At 39.3% G+C, this 18,151-nt stretch overlaps 1 protein-coding gene across 2 annotated transcripts in view; it reads left to right on the top strand.

Annotated features, from left to right (window-relative positions):
- Nucleotides 1-18,151, top strand: part of LOC126291607 (Golgi resident protein GCP60) — a 71,973-nt gene that overhangs the window by 17,323 nt on the left and 36,499 nt on the right. For both annotated transcript variants that reach the window (XM_049985143.1, XM_049985144.1), the window contains exons 2-4: nucleotides 3,102-3,243; nucleotides 7,066-7,206; nucleotides 14,161-14,265. In XM_049985143.1, the coding sequence (XP_049841100.1) occupies nucleotides 3,102-3,243; nucleotides 7,066-7,206; nucleotides 14,161-14,265 (388 nt within the window). The remainder of the gene's footprint in view (nucleotides 1-3,101; nucleotides 3,244-7,065; nucleotides 7,207-14,160; nucleotides 14,266-18,151) is intronic.

The following is an 18,151-nucleotide window of genomic DNA, read 5'->3' as shown; positions in this document are numbered from 1 at the left end:
TTCCTTCACCTGGTCATGTATTATTGTGCTTCTGAGGTAACAGAACTGCTTCACTTCAGCTACTCTGTGATTCACAAATTTTTCACAGTTCTCATTTCTGCTGCTTCTCTTTACTTTTGTCTTTCTTTGGTTTACTCTCAGAACATGTCCTGTACTCATTAGACTGATCATTCCATTGAAAAGGCCCTGGAAAGCACTTTCACTAAGGATAGCAGTGCCCTCTATTAATTGTATCATTGATATCCTTTCACCTTGCTTTTTAATCTCACTCGTGAAGCTAGTCTTTTATTTTCATCATTGCTTCTTTGATGTTCAGATTGAACAGTAGAGGCGAAAGACTGCGTCCCTGCGTTACACACTTTTTAATTCGGTTGCTTCATTCTTAGCCCCCTATTCTTATTTTTTCCCTCTTAATTCATTTATATATTACATATTGCCCATATTTCCCTGTAGCTTACTCCTATTTTTCTCTGAATTTTGAACATCCTGAACCATTTTGTATTGTTGAACCCTTTTTCTATGTCAATAGATCCCATGAACATGTCTTGGTTTTTCTTAAGTCTTGCTTCCATTATCAGCTGCAATGTCAGAACTTCTTCTCCGATACTTTCACCTTTCGTAAAGCCAAACTGACTGCCACCTAACTGCTTCCCATTATTATTTTCCATTCTTCTGTGTGTTATTCTTGGCAGCATCTTGCATGCATGGGGTGTTAAGCTGATTGTGCAGTAGTTCTAACACTTATCTTTTCTTACTTTCTTTGTGATTGTGTGGATGATTTTTTTTTTTAAAGTCTGATGCTATGTCTCAAGGCTTACAAATTCAACACATCAGTTCGAATAGTCATTTGGTTGCCACTTCCCCCATTGATTTTAGAAGTTCTGATGGAATGTTATCTATCCCTTCTGTCTTATTTGATCACAAGCCTTTCAAAACTCTGTTAACCTGATTCTAATACTGGGTCCCTTTTGTCTTCCATATTGACTCCCTTTCTTCATCTATTGTGTTGTCAGAGTACACTTTCCTCTCACGTATTATCTCTCTCATCTGCATTTAACAGGGATATTCCCATTGCACTGTTAATGTCGATGCCCTTGCTGTGAATTTCTTGTGTGTTTGCTGAAAATGGTTCTTCAAATAACAATTTCTTTCGCTGTTTCTTTGTTTTTCCTGTAGCTGTTTTGCCTTAGCTTCCCTTCGCTCCTTGTTCATTTAATTCTTTAGTGACCAATACTGATGTATTCATGTATTTCCGTGAATATTTTTGTACTTCCTCCTTTTTGGGTCAGTTGAAGTATTTCTTCTGTTACCATTGTTTCTCCGCACCTTTGTTTACCTATGATCGTCTAACTTTTGTGATTGCAATTTTTAGAGATGTAGATTCCTTTTCAACTGAACTGCTACTTGAAACACATCTCATCATTCCTCTTTACTTCAGTATGCACTTCTTTCCACATTGACTCTTATGGACAAATTTCTTAAACTTTGGTCTACTCTTTGTCATTACTAAATTGTGATCTCAGTCTCTCTCTGCTTCTGGGGGTGCCTTACAATCCAATGTCTGATTTTGAAATTTCTGTCTGCCCATCATGAGATCCAGCTGGAATCTTCCTGTGTCTGTGGACCCTTATTAAATACATCTCGCCCTCTTGGGATTACTGAATGGAGTATTTGCTATTAATAACTGAAGTCTATTGCAAAACTCAATTAGTCTTGCTCCTCTTTCATTCCCGCTACCAACTCGCGCGTAACTCTGTCTTCTATTCCTTCTCCTGATACCAAATTCCAATCCCTCATGATTATTAGATTATCATCTCCTATTACATACCAAATTACGTGTTCAGTGTCCTTGTACTTTATCTCTCTCTTAATCTTCATCTTATGACATCAGCATGTGTGCTTGAAATATTGATGTTGGCCTAGGTTCCTTGTTGATTCTGATGTGAACAAACCTGAACTGTTGCCAATAATTCATTCTCTCCGCTATCTTTGTATTCATAATGAATCGTACTCCAGTTATACCATTTTCTGCTGCTGCTACTACCCTATATTCATCTGACCAGAAATCATTATCCTCCTTTCCGTTCCACTTCACTGGTCGACACTACATGTAAGTTGAGCCTTTCGATTTCTCTTTCCAGACTTTTTAACCTCCCTACCACATTCAGGCTCCAAACATGTCACCATACAGCTCTTAGATGCTACCCTTTTGTTCGTTAGACTCTTCTTTCCCCCCATTGTTATATATCCCTTAGCAGTCCCCTGCCAGTGATCTGATGGGGCAAGTAATACAGAATCTTTTGCCAAAGCAGAGATCATCAGCTTACAGACCACATATCTCATGGATACACATTGTGTGCATCCTGAATGCAGCGTTTTCCATTGACTTCTGCATGCTCAGGCTGTTGATCATTGCTGATTCTACCCACTTGTAGGGGCAGTTTCCTATTCCAAGGTGGTTAGCACACTGGACATACATTCAGGATGACAACGGATCAAACCTACATCCGGCCATCTTGATTTAGGTTTGCTGTGATTTTCCTAAATCATTTCAGGCAAATGCCTGGATGGTTCGTTTGAAAGGGCACACCCAACTTTCTTCCCCATTCCTTCCTAACCTAATGAGACTGATGACCTCGCTGTTTGCTCCCCTCCTCCAAATCAACCAACCAACCAACCAACCAACTAGCCAACTATCCATCCAACCATTCCAAAGGTAAGAGTCAGCCTTGAAGTTCTTCCCACTCCTCCACACTCTGACAAAACTGCTGCAAAACAGGGTTTGTGCTTATGCTGGAAATCTTTGGCTGTACTGATTTATAACGTCAGAGATCAAAGCTGACTGCTGTCGTATCCTTCACTACTTCCACCTTCATTCATGTCCTTCCGTGTACATTCACCATCACACTTAAGACAAATAATCGGTTGTCAGTTTGTAGTACAGATGCACATTTCATGTAACAGTTCTTATTTCATTCAAATGACTGTTAGTGTCCGAGTAGCCATATTGTGCATCTATTAACGTTTCCATTTAACAGTGCAAAATATCAGTGTAATGATTTCCATTTGATCATTTGTGTTTTTATTTTCATTATTTTCAGAGAAAGAGGGCAAAGCAGTTCAGTTATCGTACGAAGCAAAATGTGGTTTAGTAGCATTGACATGCCAAGCAAGGCATGGGCGTTACAACCCAGGAACTCTCCCACCTCTAGGTGTGCTGGATGTTATTGGCAGGGATCGCAGGTAATGTGAAACATGAGTGGAATGAAAATAGTAAAATGAAATAAGGCAGCTGCTTGTGTTGAGTAGGCAATTGCCACTTAAACAAGACTGGAAAAACAAATAATAACCGCATGCACACATTATTTATCTTGTGATTTTGGTCGTTGAAAATTTAATAGCAAAAGGGAAAAAAATAATAGCAAAAATAGCAGAAAGAAAATCTACCAGACTTGATTGATGTACTGGTACTCAACACAAAATGCAAATTATTTTGGTTTGGACTCCATGAACAAACTAGGTTGTTAGTTAGAGTTTTCTGAACCAGTAACACCTTTTTCTACAATTGGCACTTCATATCTCAATTTGAACATCACACTTATCGCTCCATGTGTTGTACCTTTTCCAAATGTGCTTCCCCTTCCACAGTATTCATGTTTTTTTTTTTCCTTTGGGCAACCCTTCTCAACTGCTGCTTCCCTTTCATGTCTGAGTCTTCTCTGTAGTCCTGTTTCTGTACAAGTTATAGATAACATTGTTTCAAAGCTGTATCGGAATCAACAAATGCTAATAATTTAGGGTTGCCGTTCTCCAACTATCTTTTAAGATATGTCAATGAGTCAATATTGTCTCACATGTTCCTACCTTTTTCTGAACCCCAAATTGATCTTCCCCAAGGTCAGCGTCTTCCGGTTTTTACGTTCTTTTGTAAATAATTTGTGTAAGTATTTTGCAATCATGATTTAAGCTGTCAATACTTGCCCTTTTAGGAATTTGAATTATGACATTCTTTTTGGAGTATTGATGGTAGTTCGCCCATTTCATGTACATCTTGCACACCAGGTGGAATAGTTTTGTTGTGTTTGCCTCTCCTAAGTATCTCCAAAGATTTTTTTAAATATAGATTTGTGTATGTGGGATATATTTTTGCCATAGCCTTGTATTTCTCCTCTACCCGTTTGTTCTTGGGCACTTTCTGTCAATACCATTGTATGCCCTTTTACCTCTTTAATTCGTGGAATTTTTAATTTCTCATTTCATCAGATAAATTCAGTATCTTGTTTGTTTTTTCCTTGTCTGATATCTTCCCTGTTTCATCTCTCAAAGCTACTCACTTGTCTTCTATTGTACTTCTTTCCCCTGTTACAGTCCAACATGGCCTTATGTTTCCTTTTAAACTCTAAACAACCTGTGGTACGTTCAGTTTATCCAGATTCTTTTTCCTTGAATTCCAGCCTTTGTGCTATTTTGTCAGTTTTAACGTGCTGTTCATAACCAATAAATTATGGTCAAAGTCCACATTTTTGATGGGAAGTGTCAAACCTGTCTGAAACTTTGCGGTGTCTCCACACCTCTACCACATATACAACCTTCTTTCAAGTAAGTTAGTAATGATTAAATTGTTCTGTGTACAAAATTTTACCGGGTAACTTGCTCTTTCATTGCTTTCCTCATGTTCTCTTAGTGTTTCACCTTCTTTTTCTTTTCTTACTCTGTAATCTTAGTGATCCAGTACAATGAAATTTTCACCTTCCTTAAACCTTTAACTGCTCTGGACGTGTTAACGCGTGTGCCTTTGTACCTGGCACTCTGAATGTGTCTACGCCTAGACATGTTCAGAGTACCAGATAGAAGGACTGGTGGCACGCCTAAACACATTCAGAACACACAGGGACAGGTACAAAGGCGCATGCGTTAACATGTCCAGAGCAGTTAAAGGGTTAATGAACTGTTGTCGAATCAAAGTAAGATGATCCCTGACAGCTGGTGGCACTGTTGCCAGCTTTCAACTGCGAAGTGCAAATGATTGTAGGTGAAAACAATAGATGTGTATAGAACTCTGGTAACACTTGACATTTACAAAATTGCTTAATGTGACTGGTTGCAGTAGTGGCACCAAGCTGCGGCTCCCAGCCCACTGCAACTGTTGTGGATCTCTTTAAAGTGACTTGTCTGTAAATAATTTATTTTGCCCCATCAGACATTTCTTAAATCTCCAACATGATTGGTGGCAGTTGGCATACACACTTCTCTTAGTGTGGTGGCTCCATTTTTATGCTGTTTGTAGCAGTTCATTCTGATTCCTGTTCGTGGTATTTATTATAAGTCTTGCTTCTGTTTTACGCCTATTTAATTTTGTGCCAATAATCTTTTACTCTCCTTGCACTTCACTAATTCCCACTATATCTAACTTCAACCTATCCATTTCTGTTTTCAAGTATTGTAGTCTGCTCACCTAATTAAGGGGTCTAACATTTCTTGGTCTACCTTAGAATGCCAGATTTGCATTTCTCCAGACAGCATCCTCCTGAAAGCAGTCCACATCTGGAAATCTGACTGGAGAACAATTTTGTCTTTGGAATATTTTACCCAAGATGATGCAGTCATCTGCATGCCCTCATGAAATGTAATAAATGTAGTTTCCCCTCTTGCTTTCTGCTTTTCATAGCTGTTGAATTGCCTTGTTTCTGTTATTTCATAACTTTTCAAGTATTTTTTTTATTGTTCCACCATTGTACTGGGTATAGATACTGAGAAAGTATTGATAATAGATCAATCTCAACAGTGCGAAGCTGTCCGTAAAAACATGGTTCTGCCCATTCTGTGGAAAATATTAGAGAAATCCACAAGAACAACTAGTATGTGAAGGAAAGACTGTAAATTAGTATCTCATTTGTTCAGTCCCATCACAGTTTTTATCAGCTTGGAAGATTTTCCATTATTCAGGATCATCTAAGGCTATACATCACATGAAGAAAGCATAATTTTTTAAGCTGAGGATCATTAGATTGAGATGTGCATGTGTCGTGAGTAAACATCTCAATCTAATGATCCTCATGGGTAGATTATGAAAATGTGTACATTTAACACAGTCTTATTTAAGTATGGATTAATTTCCACAAAAACTATTCACCATAGACATTTCAAATGACAACATGTAAGTAATGAATAATCTTGATCTTAACCTCTTAGTTTTATCACTATAATTTATGTTTGTGGCATACGATGTTTTTGTTGAATGATGTAATGCAATTTTGGGGATATATGTTTTGGTGTTCAGGACTGCTGACATTTTCAAACCTTTAAGTATAGGCAGTAGCAGCTATCTTTGGCAGTACATTTATTAATGTATATTCAAAAATTTTTAATATTTATGTTTGATCTGTGCATTTTGGACATCTGGCAAGTGTTTTAATATGCAGGTGAATGTTGTGCTACCCGTAACAGCTTTTTCCGTAATGTAGAGGAATTAATGAATAGAAACAAGTAGCTAGTTGGAAATGTGTGAATGTGCAGCATGTGGCCTTATAAACAAGTGTATATTTTTAATTGTTTCTGCTAGCTGTTGTTCAGTACACACATTACCCTTCATAATATTTATCATGAATATGATCTGTGGAATGTGGAACGGACTTACTATAATATTTACAGTGTAGGAAAAGATAGATTCCTACTTACTGCAAAGAAGAAATGGCAAGTTGCAGAAAGGCATGATTGAAACATTCACACATGTAGCTTTTGGCCACAGCCTTCATCAGTAAAGAGATAGGCGTGTGCGCGCACTCACACACACACACACACACACACACACACACACACACACACACACACACACAAAGCAAGCACAGCTCATGTGCACATGGCTGCCAACTCCAACACCTTGTGCCTGTTTGCAACTTGACATGTTTTCTTTACTGTAAGTAGCAGTCTATCTTTTCCTACTTTGTTGATATTCCTACCTGGAGTTTCCATAGTTTGATACTATAATATTTAACTAGAACATATGTGGTAGTGTACCCAGTCAGAATTTATGGCACTATGGGAATAACATTTTCACTTCATCAGGTTGGCGTGGCAGCAGTTGGGTACCATGTCTCCTGAGGAGGCAATGTGTAATTTTGTGGAGAGGCTAGACAATCTGTGTCCATCCTTCGCTCCATTTATTGAAGCTCATAAACGAGATGTTGAAGAGAAGGAGAGGCTAGCGTAAGTAATTTACGGAATATGTAGTTAAAGTTTACCTATTACTTTACTTTTTGCTGCTGTGTGTTCTTTCATTATGCTCAGTGTTGTTTGGTCAAACACATCAAAAACCTGCAGAAAACAGAAGGGCATGGGGAAATATTAATTTAGCATGCAATTTTTTTGAATGTCATTGCCCTGGATGGGCTGTGTCATGTGTCAGTGGTAAATCTTGGGAAACATCATTTCTTCTTTAATCCTTTATGTGGTACATCTATTAAAATTTAAACAGTTTTGTGTAAATGGGGCTTCTTAGATTTAATTAAGTATTTATTTTATGTAGATTTATTTCAAAAAAATACAAGATATTGCCCATAGGCAGTTAAGCTCTTCCAGTGCGTAAAATAATATTTTATTTTTTGTAAATCCGTTTTTAAAAGTCAACCAACGAAGCCTGCACAAATATCTTCCCCCCTTTTGAAAAAAAAAAAAAAAAAAAGGTCGTCAGGCAGCCGATACTTCTCATGCAACAAGCTTTATGTGTGTAGAGTGATGAGAAAGTACAGAAAGTACAATGCTACAGAGATAGATGCTGGCAACTGTGAGTAGCAAATGGATGATTGGGAACAACACTGACACAGCTGAAATGCACCATGACTCGTGGTGCTCAAATCATGGATACAGGAATCAGTGGGGCTTGGAAGTGACACCATCAGTCACAGTGCTTAAATGGACCCTTTCCTATTCCTAAAATATGTTTCACACTTTGAAGAAATTAAGTATAAAATGTTATAATAGGTGAAAAAAACACTGCAAATAAATGCATGTATTTTTTGCGAATGCAGCTACAGGACTGCTTTGTCAGCTATGCAGCCATTGTTCAAGGAACCACCTCCTATAATTTTTAAATATAATTTCATATTTATTGTGACACTCTCAGGACCCACTGACAATTTTCTGTGTTGTCCAGACTATCGGAGCTTGCACTGCCATATTCTCTGAGGTGCCGAAACTTACAGATTACAGATATGCCTGGTATGAGCTGAAATGTCACTATACAAATTACCAGTTTTGGAAATAGAAACGTTTGAATTGTAACGGAGGTGTCTGTGATAGATAAAATTCTTTCTAAGATGATTTATTGTCCAGCACAACTGCATAAAATTGTCTCTGGTAATTACTGGTTTCAGCAGCCACAATTTTCTGATGATAAGAGGGAGCAATATTTCATTCAAAGCACATGGAGATCAAGAATGTGGTTTTATCAATGCACTTGTTACTGAACTGCTGCTTTTTTATGACCTATTGACTGAAATTGGCAACTGTAATTTGAAATTTTGTGTGATTGTGTCATACAATAAACCATTTTAAAAAGAATCCAGTTTACCAGAGACCAATTATGCTGTTCCAAATTGAACCAATTATCATGCTGATGCTTCAGTCTGGCAGTGAGGAGCACAGGTGGCAGTTGCGTTCACATTTCCACTTTGATCGCTCTCCAGTGACTGAGATTGGTGTAATACTCATCTTAGATGGGAGTGGATTAGCACACATCGTCTCCCTGCAGTCTTATGAACTTACTACTTATCTGCTGTTTCAGTTAGCTTGTGGACAGGTTTGCAGACCCTTAATAAAGCAGAGGGGTATTTTTCCTCACAACTGGAAGAATATCAAGTTGGTATTAGGAAGGAACCCTTTCGTGCTGAGCAGCTCATCAACCCTAAATTTGTACTTTTGTATCTGAAGTTCAGGAACAAGACGTTTGTTGTTTTAAATCCACTATTCCAAGTGTTAGAAAAAATGAACATACACAGCAAAACAAGAAGAATTATCCAACGACCTGGACTGAAGCCATTTGTAAAGTGAAAATTGGAGGGAAGTTTTAAGCTGCCTTCGAGATTAGGATCGGTTTTGTGCAGAGACAAGTAATCGAGGGTCCTTTTCAACTGTGTGCAGGAAAAATGCATTGATGAGTGGTTCAAGGAACTGTGTAATCAATGGGTCAATGGTGGTGACAGAATGGGTTGTGGAAACAGACCTGAGAATCGATTGCTGTGGGTGAGGCTCTAGATTTCTTTGAAGAAATTGGATTTCATAACTAATGTCAAGACGGTGTTTGCGGAGCTAAATATAGAAGAGGGAAAAATCAAATGGACAAAAAAAGTACCTGAGAGTGTGGATATATGCGAATGCTGCTGAAAGAGAACCCTTCAAATCTAGGATCAGCAAGATGGAAATGATATATCAGCTAATTAGAGGTGTTTGCAATAAATGAATTATGTCATTCAATGTCAAACTTGGGTGTTGTTGCAATATTATGAGAAGGAAAGTTGCTACTCACCATATAGCGGAGATGATGAGTCGCAGATAGGCACAACAAAAAGATTTTCACACTTAAAGCTTTCGGCCAATTGCCTTTGTCAACAAAGGCACACATGACCGCAGTCCCAGGCAACTGTTGTTCATTCATTCAGCAAGAGGCTTTGTGTGCAACAGAATGTCTCATTGTGAACAGGAGATGTCTGGGTGAGAAATTAGAACCTAAGATGTTAAAGGAGACCTTAGGTCCTGAAAAAGAGAATGACTGGTACAGAATATGGTATATTAGCAAGCTTTACTTGCACGTGGAAAAAGGGGACAGACATGAAGCAGTAAAGGATTGCTTTCTTTGTAAAAACTACACAATCAGCCCAAATACACAGACTAAACAGAATTTTACCTGTTTTCGGAACAAAAAAGCCTTTCTTTTTTGAAGTTCAACAGGATCTTAAAACTTCAAGCATCACAAAGACAATTAGGAATGTGACCTTTTCAAAAAGAAACTGGAACACACCAGTCTTTGAGGTTGAAAATTGGCATGACATAGGCTATAGAAAGAAGAGAGGCTCATATAGTTGGTTGTAGGTTGTAGATCAAGGAAAGGGCCAGCTGAAATAATGTGGCCCACTGCAAAATGACACAAAAGAAGAAGAAATATTGGCAAGTTGCTAAGGAGTAAACTGAGGAAAAGCCTGAGCTAGACTATGGTATAATTGAACCCAGAGGGTTGAAAGGAGAATGTAAGGTAAAGGGAAGCGGAAATTGGGCCAAACCTAGACCATAAGGATCTGTTACTGGCCATTCATAATGTCCGTTGGATGCAAGCAGACTAAGGTATATGCAGAATTTTGAGGTTAATAATCACTAGTAAGATCCTAATATTTCTTGACACAGAATGCAGCCCGCTCAAATGATGTTTAAACAAGATAAGGTGATGCTTGCTGTAAGTGGATGTAGCCTCCTTATCTGTTGTTTTTTCTTCCCCTGTTGTGTTGGTACAAAGATCACTCAAGCTGTGTACTCTGAAAAGCAAAAGCACTTTTGTCTCAGTTGAAGAGGCACACCAGTGAAGTTACATTGGCTTTTTTAGATGTGAAAATTAGTTAGTTGAAGTATAACTCGTACAAAGTTTATTAACTACCAGAACTTAATAAAATTCTGAAATGAGTGATTAGCAAGAAAATCTGGTAAGCATTGTTACATAGGTGTGTAATATAGTCTCTGTACTCTTGGTGTTCAATAAATGGCTCAAGGAAGCACTAAACTAGACAAAGAAAAATTGTGGAAAAACATAGCTGCAGAATGTGGTGTAGGGACAGTGACTGTCCCCAACTGGAACTGCAAAGAAATTGAAGGCTTGTGCTTCAAAATGATGACTAAATACAGTTTGCAGGACTGATGAGCAATAAGGAAAGCAAGAAATGAACACTGGATGAAGCATTATTTGTTTGGTCCTGTGAGAAAAGAGTGCTTGGTGCTCAGATGTCCTGCCATGCGCTGCAGGGAAAAGTGTTAAAATTAAATGACGAACTAACCGACGACGATCCTAACTTCTTAGCTAGCCAAGGTCAGTTGGAAAGATGGAATGCTTGTCATGGCATTTTCTACCTTTCAGTGACAGGTGAAAGTGTTTTTGGACTGGACAGTGCTGCAGAAAACTTCAAAAACTAATTTGAAGAAGTTCTTTCCTCTGAAAACTGAACTCAACATCAGATTTATAATGCAGATAAATCTGAGCATTATTATTGCATCCTATCCATTAAGACTCTGACTTCCAAATGATGTTTTTTTTTTTTAAGCAATGGCACAATTGGGGAAAGTAACTGTTTACTAGAATCTCAGCAAAAAACAAATCCATCTGAGCTGATGTTAGGGAAACATCTATTGTTTTCGTGCTGCTCTTGAACAAGACACAAGTTTGTCACGGAAGAAATTTGCACACTATTTCAGTAAATAAATGTGAGTAGACTACAGTAACTATAAAGATGAAGTGCAAAAAGGGGTTTTCTTGTTTGTGTCAAAATAAAGGATTTGTATACTGTAGTGCATATAAGAGTTTCACATTTAGTAGAATATTTTCACATTATCCTAATTTTTCAGTAATCCGGATTACATATGGCCCATTCAGTCCATATAAATGAGGTTCTTCAGTGTGAAAGTTGAGACTGCCAGGAAAGCCCATTTTCACCTTGTTTGCCTAACAGGGCAGAAACTGCAATGTTTGCTGCTATCACAGTTCACATTTAGCACTTTTGTCACCTTTTATGAACATTTTCTCACAACTGTTAAAGGCTGGTTTACATGGGAGCAAATGGAAATGGACATAATCAAATGAGCTTTCATTGATAATTTACCAGTGTTCGCTACCATTACACTGAAACGATCAGATTAAATTAGAAGAGAACGAGTGTCAGGTGACAACCTTACAAAAGCCGCAGTCTGGTTTTTTGTCACTTATAATTATCACGTGTTTCAGTTTGTAACCACAGCGCAAAACTTTGATATTCAGATTGGATTAGTTTTGCACTGTTTTGATGAAGTAAACAAATTAGGTAAGGAAAAGAAGAATGTCGGTGCCTGAAAGTGTACGCAAGCCTAAAGGTAGCCGACCTGGAGCTCCTGCCTTCCTTAGCATTGTTCCAAAACTTCAGACTTGTTTCAGATGGGGCTTCTCACTGGCTTCTCATTAGAACTTAGGAGAAAATTCGAAAGCGGCACACGAATTACTGACGATCAACGTAACTTGGAGAAAGGCTGACATTTACACTGTGATGATTAGAAAGTGCTTTCGATTTCAGTAGCTATTGTACATTCACTTCAATTACATATAATGAAGATAAATGTCAATAAAGTATGATAAATGAAATGTGAAATATTCGTACAACCTATTAAGTAGGCTATTTAATAAAATCTGCTGTATAGTTCGTTAGGAAGGAGGTAGTGTAATTATAGGAAATCATCTTTATTTATTCTGATTAGAAACCATTCTGATTAGAAACCTTTAAAATAACTGTGATCCTCGGGCTTGCAGTTACTTCTACCAGTGTAAGCAACCTGATTGATCAGGTCTTCATACAATTTTAATTTTAGTGAACATAATGGATGCATATTTGTACCTGTTAACTTTCAAGGAAGTTCATTGTGCTGTTCAGTTTTAATAAAAAGAAATACAAAGCTCCTGCTGATTAATTACTTTTCCACCTGATTGAAGGATCAAATGAATTTATCACCTTTGTCAGATCTCCAGCTGGACCTCTGAGTGATTCAGCAATTTTCTGTACCCTGATTCAAATTACTTTGTAATTGACATTTCAAGGCGTCAAGTGGTAGGGCCCAGCCAATTGTAGTTGTTTCTCCAGCACCGTGTGCTTTGCCACGTTGCTCGTTTTGTGGGTACATGCAGCACTTCATGGAGGACGGCTGGCTGCTCACTGGCAATACTGCAATCTGTCAGTCACAAAGTTATTTAGTTGGTGTTTACCAATTGTATTAGTTTCACTTTGGCATTTGTGCTGTGGATCTCTCAGACCCCACAAGCACCTATGTTATGTACACTCTCTCTCACAAACATTGCATTTTGTTCAGACCACTGTGTCACTCATGCAGTTCTCTCCAAAAACAGAAGTCTTTGGTAAGGATAGAAGCTGAAGTAATGAAATAAATTTTGTGCCTAGGCTGGGACTTGAGAGCTTACTAGGCACATATGTTATCCGCGGAATCACTCTGGCATTGTGGCTGTCGCATCTGAATGGATTACCCTCGTCCAGTGCCCTCCCTAACACAAACTTCACACCCCAGCCCATCTTGATTTCCCCCTCCTGAAATCGTTAATACTATAGAGGCTCTCCAATGTTGGAATGGAACCTCAGCTTTGTATGTAATGGGAAATCCTGCCTGTACGTCAGGTAAATATGATCTAGTGATCTGAAGGCATTGGCACAAATTTTAATTCATTACTTCAGCTTCTATCCTTACTGAAGATAAAATTGAGACTCAATACGTCTCCAGCAAAGTATAATTCCATCAGACCAAAAAACAAAAGTAGTTTGTAAAAGCGACAATAGGCAAATTCTCTTTATACTGCTAGTGCCGAAGCAGAGAAAATGTGAACTTTCACAGTTACCTAAAGAAACCGACAACTGGAGGAACACGAGGGAGTGGAGCACCAGCTGATGTGAACCGAACATGGCCGAGTGACGTTGTCTTGCTCTCACTTACTGTTACACCAGACAAAATTCTTATTCAGTGATGCCTGTTCGCCGGTGTGTGCTCCAGTGTAAACTGGGCATAGTGAGAAATGTATAACCGTACTCCTGTTGTGCAGATCACTGAAATGTCACTCACTGGGAAACATAGTGTAAAAAAATGAATAAATACACAACCAGTTGCTCATGTTTTCCTATTTATCATCATTCGAAAATGTAATTGACATATATTGAGCCATTTGTGATATACTAAATGGTGCCCACCATCTCGTATAGCTGTAGTGTTTTCATTCTGTGTTTTTTCTTTAAATAATGTTTGCATTGTTTATAACAGTGTAGTGACTTGTGAAGTTCTCCTGGGAGACAGCTTCACAATTCTTGCCTGTTAAGATTTTTTGTACAAACTCCCCTTCTTTTCCCGTATATAATATGTCGCTTTCATGCATCTGTCCAGCCGAGAAGAGGAGGAGAGGCAAAGAGAGGAGGATGAAAGGAGAAGGTTAGAGGAGGCGGCTCGCCAGCAGGAGGAGGAGGAGAGGGCCAAGCAGGAGCTGCAGAGGTGAGTCACTGCCGCGCCAGGCATCTGCTCCTTATAGAAGCTAGTGTAGTCGATTGGTCTCTCATCCCATTGTTTATGCGTACAGTGACCTATTTCTTATTGCCACAACACCTATTGACCATACCATTAAGTTGTCCTGTCCAGAATGAGATTTTCACTCTGCAGCGGAGTGTGCGCTGATATGAAACTTCCTGACAGATTAAAACTGTGTGCCCGACCGAGACTCGAACTCGGGACCTTTGCCTTTCACGGGCAAGTACTCTACTATCTGAGCTACCGAAGCACGACTCACGCCCGGTACTCTTCTGGTTCGCAGAAGAGTTTCTGTAAAGTTTGGAAGGTAGGAGACGAGATACTGGCAGAAGTAAAGCTGTGAGTACCGGGCGTGAGTCGTGCTTCGGTAGCTCAGAGAGCACTTGCCCGCGAAAGGCAAAGGTCCCGAGTTCGAGTCTCGGTCGGGCACACAGTTTTAATCTGCCAGGAAGTTTCAAGTTGTCCTGTCTCTAACAATCTGTTAATCTTCCTTTTTTTCATGAAACCCTCAAACAAACAACAGTACCTTCACTTTGATAGCTGCCATCCATTCCACATCAAACACTCCCTTCCCTACAGCCTAGGTATTCGTGGCAAACGTATCTGCTCCAGTGCCGAATCCATCAACAATTGCACCAATAACCTGACCAGTGCTTTCCTCTCCCGCAACTATCCTGCAGACCTTGTCCACAAACAGATCTCCCGAGCAATACATTCCTCCCCATCCAATAACAATGTTCCTACCCTCAGACCACACAGAAGCATCCCCCTTGTCACCCAATATTATCCTGGCCTCGAATACATCAATAAATTACTCCACCAGGGATATGACTTTCTCAAGTCAACCCCTGAAATGAGATCATCCCTTGACAAAATTCTCCCCACAACACCCAGAGTTGCCTTTCGTCGACTTCCTAACCTCTGTAACATCCTTGTTAAACCCTACAATATTCCCAGACTACCTTCTCTACCCAGCTGTTCCTACCCCTGTAACCGACCCCGCTGCAAAACCTGCCCCATGCATTCCCCCCACAACCACCTACTCCAGCCACGCTACTGGTAAAACATACACAATTCAAGGCAGGGCCACGTGTGAAACTACACATGTCATTTATCAGCTGACATGCCTGCACTGCACAGCCTTTTACATTGGTATGACAACAACTAAACTGGCTGAGCGCATGAACGGACACAGACGAACTGTCCACCTAGGAGACGTCCAATACCCAGTAGCGGAGCATGCCCTCCAGCATAATTCTAGGGACCTAGGAACCTGCTACACTGTATGTGCCACTTGGCTTCTCCCACCCAACACCAGTCCCTCTGAACTGCAGAGATGGGAACTTGCACTCCAACACATCCTTTCATCCCGCCATCCCCCTGGACTGAACCTTCGTTAAACAACCTCACTCCCATTTACTCTTCAGTCTTTTCCTCTTTCCCTTCCCTCTTTAGCCATTCATGCATCTTTTCAACCTACATCTTTATACTATATACCTCTTTACTTCTGTATGCATCCTCTTTGGTTTGAAGCTGGCACAGTACTTACAATAGAATATCTTTGGCTTCCCTCTGACAACCATGCCTCCATCCTTGCTACCCTCCCTGTTTTCCTTTCCCTGTTGCTTCATAACCTGGGTTGTGAGTAACTAAATCCACTTTCCCTTCTTCCCTTTCTTTCCCCTCTCTCCTCCCTGATGAAGGAACATTTATTCCGAAAGCTAGGAACGTAAATTTTCGGTTGTTTTTTGTGTATCTATCGGCTGTACTGAGCTGAGGTAAGTACTGGCCAGCCCCTCTATTTCTTTGTTAATAAAATTCATATAAACTAATTCATGGTAACTACAGAGGTGATTGTAGTGTTAATTTGTAGGGAAATACATAAAGTTTTGTCTCACTTAGTTTGCTAGTGCTGAACCACAACATAAGGAGCGCTAGCGGCAGTTTTGTTAAAGGTGGCTGCCTTCACTGGACCCGAGCATGCTAGCTGTGTGTTTTGAGTTGAAAAATCAAAGTCAGCGGCAACAGTTCAGTGTAATGTCTGTACAAAGTATGCTGAAGATCCTCCTAGTTGTACTACATTGCAACATGTTCGTGATAGCCCTAAACTGAATGTTTTTTGTGCATTAAACAAGAACAAAGTGTATGGCCCCTGTTTTTTCCACGAGAGAACCATCAACAGAATAGTGTAATTGTACAAGTTACAACAATTTTTGATACCACAGATCGATGAGGATGACCAAGCATGAAATGTTTACTTCATGCAAGATGATGCACTACCCTACGACCTGGCGATGTCTAGGATTTTCTGTGGCCACTTTCTGGGTCAATGAATTGGCCATGATGTGCGAATTGCATGGTCCCCGTGTTCCCCAGCTGTGACTCCACTTGATTTTTTGTGTGTGTGTGTGTGTGTGTGTGTGTGTGTGTGTGTGTGTGTATGTGTGTGTGTGTGTGTGTGTGTGTGTGTGTGGGGGGGGGGGGGGGGGTATTCATCAAGGATATCGTATTTGTACCCCCTGTGTTGGCTTCTCCACCTGAATGTACAGCAAGAATTTATGCCACCACTGAGCAAGCTACACCCACAATTCTACCATGAGTTTTGGAAGAAATTACTTCCAATGGGATGTGTGCAGGATAACCAACGGAAGCCACATACAACATTTTTAGTTTAAGATTAAAAAAACTTGATATATTTCCCTATAAAGTAACACTAAACCCAGTTCTATACCTTCTTTCAATAAAGTTACATGAATTTTTAAAGTTGTAAAGTCCTTTTTGAAAAACCCTATATAATAGATAAAAATAACAACAACATAGGAAGAGAGAGATTGCTACTTACTGTAAAGAAGACATGTTAAGTTGAGACAAGCACAATTAAGACGCTTGCATTCTGGCCTGAGATGCTAGCGTTAGCAGTATAGTGTGCTTGAGGTTTGCTTGCTTGTGTGTATTAGTGGAGTGTGTTTCTCTTTTGCTGATGAAGGCTGTGGTCAAAAGCTTTATGTAAGCATCTTCTGATTGTGCCTGTCTGTAACTTAACGTGTCATCGTTACTATGAGTAGCAATCTGGCTTTTCCTACATTGTTGATATTCCTACCTGAAGTTTTCATTGTTTAATTGATAAGAATAACACATTAGACACTATAGTTTAGAATCTTTTACTAAATATTCACCACCAATAATATACTAGATCTACAAACACACACAAATAGTTCCTCAATCACAGAGTTCAGAAATATGTGTTTGAGTATAAACCACTTTTAATTAATAAGGATTACTATGTATTTGCTTTACATCACTTGGCAAAGTGGCAAAGAAATATCTTCCAGCTGCAAGCGATCTGTAGCTACTTTATTACTCACAGTCTTTTGATAATCATCTGTCATTTATTTAATGCAACAATGAATGTTGCCAAATCATTATGCTACTCACTACGTTGTCTTTTAAGCACATGTGTTTTAATAGCATATACTGAGTGTCCAGAATAAATCATACTTGAAGATATGATCCCTACTGGACTGGAGTTTACTTGTACTAGCAAAGATCGTAAGTGCTCTCTTCTGGAGCCTGAATACTCCAACCGTGCAGGCTGCAGCTGCCCCATACCAAATTTCATTCCCATATTGTGACAGTGAGTGGATTAATTGGTAGTAAACAATCAGGATACTCCTTTAACCCAACAAAAGTACTTATGAGGAGAACAAATTGATTTATCATTGAGTAACGTACTAGTCAAAGAAAATGGTTTGATTTACTACAGCATCTTCGTGGTGTTATAGCTGCTCATCAGTATTTCTGCAGTGCAGTGTGTACATTGCTGTCCACCATCACTGGGAACCATAAAGATTTT

The sequence above is a fragment of the Schistocerca gregaria genome, chromosome 9 (assembly GCF_023897955.1).
Source record: "Schistocerca gregaria isolate iqSchGreg1 chromosome 9, iqSchGreg1.2, whole genome shotgun sequence".
NCBI lineage: Eukaryota > Metazoa > Arthropoda > Insecta > Orthoptera > Acrididae > Schistocerca > Schistocerca gregaria.
The sequence above is the reverse complement of the archived record's forward strand: the minus strand, read 5'-3'. Positions and strand labels throughout refer to the sequence as shown.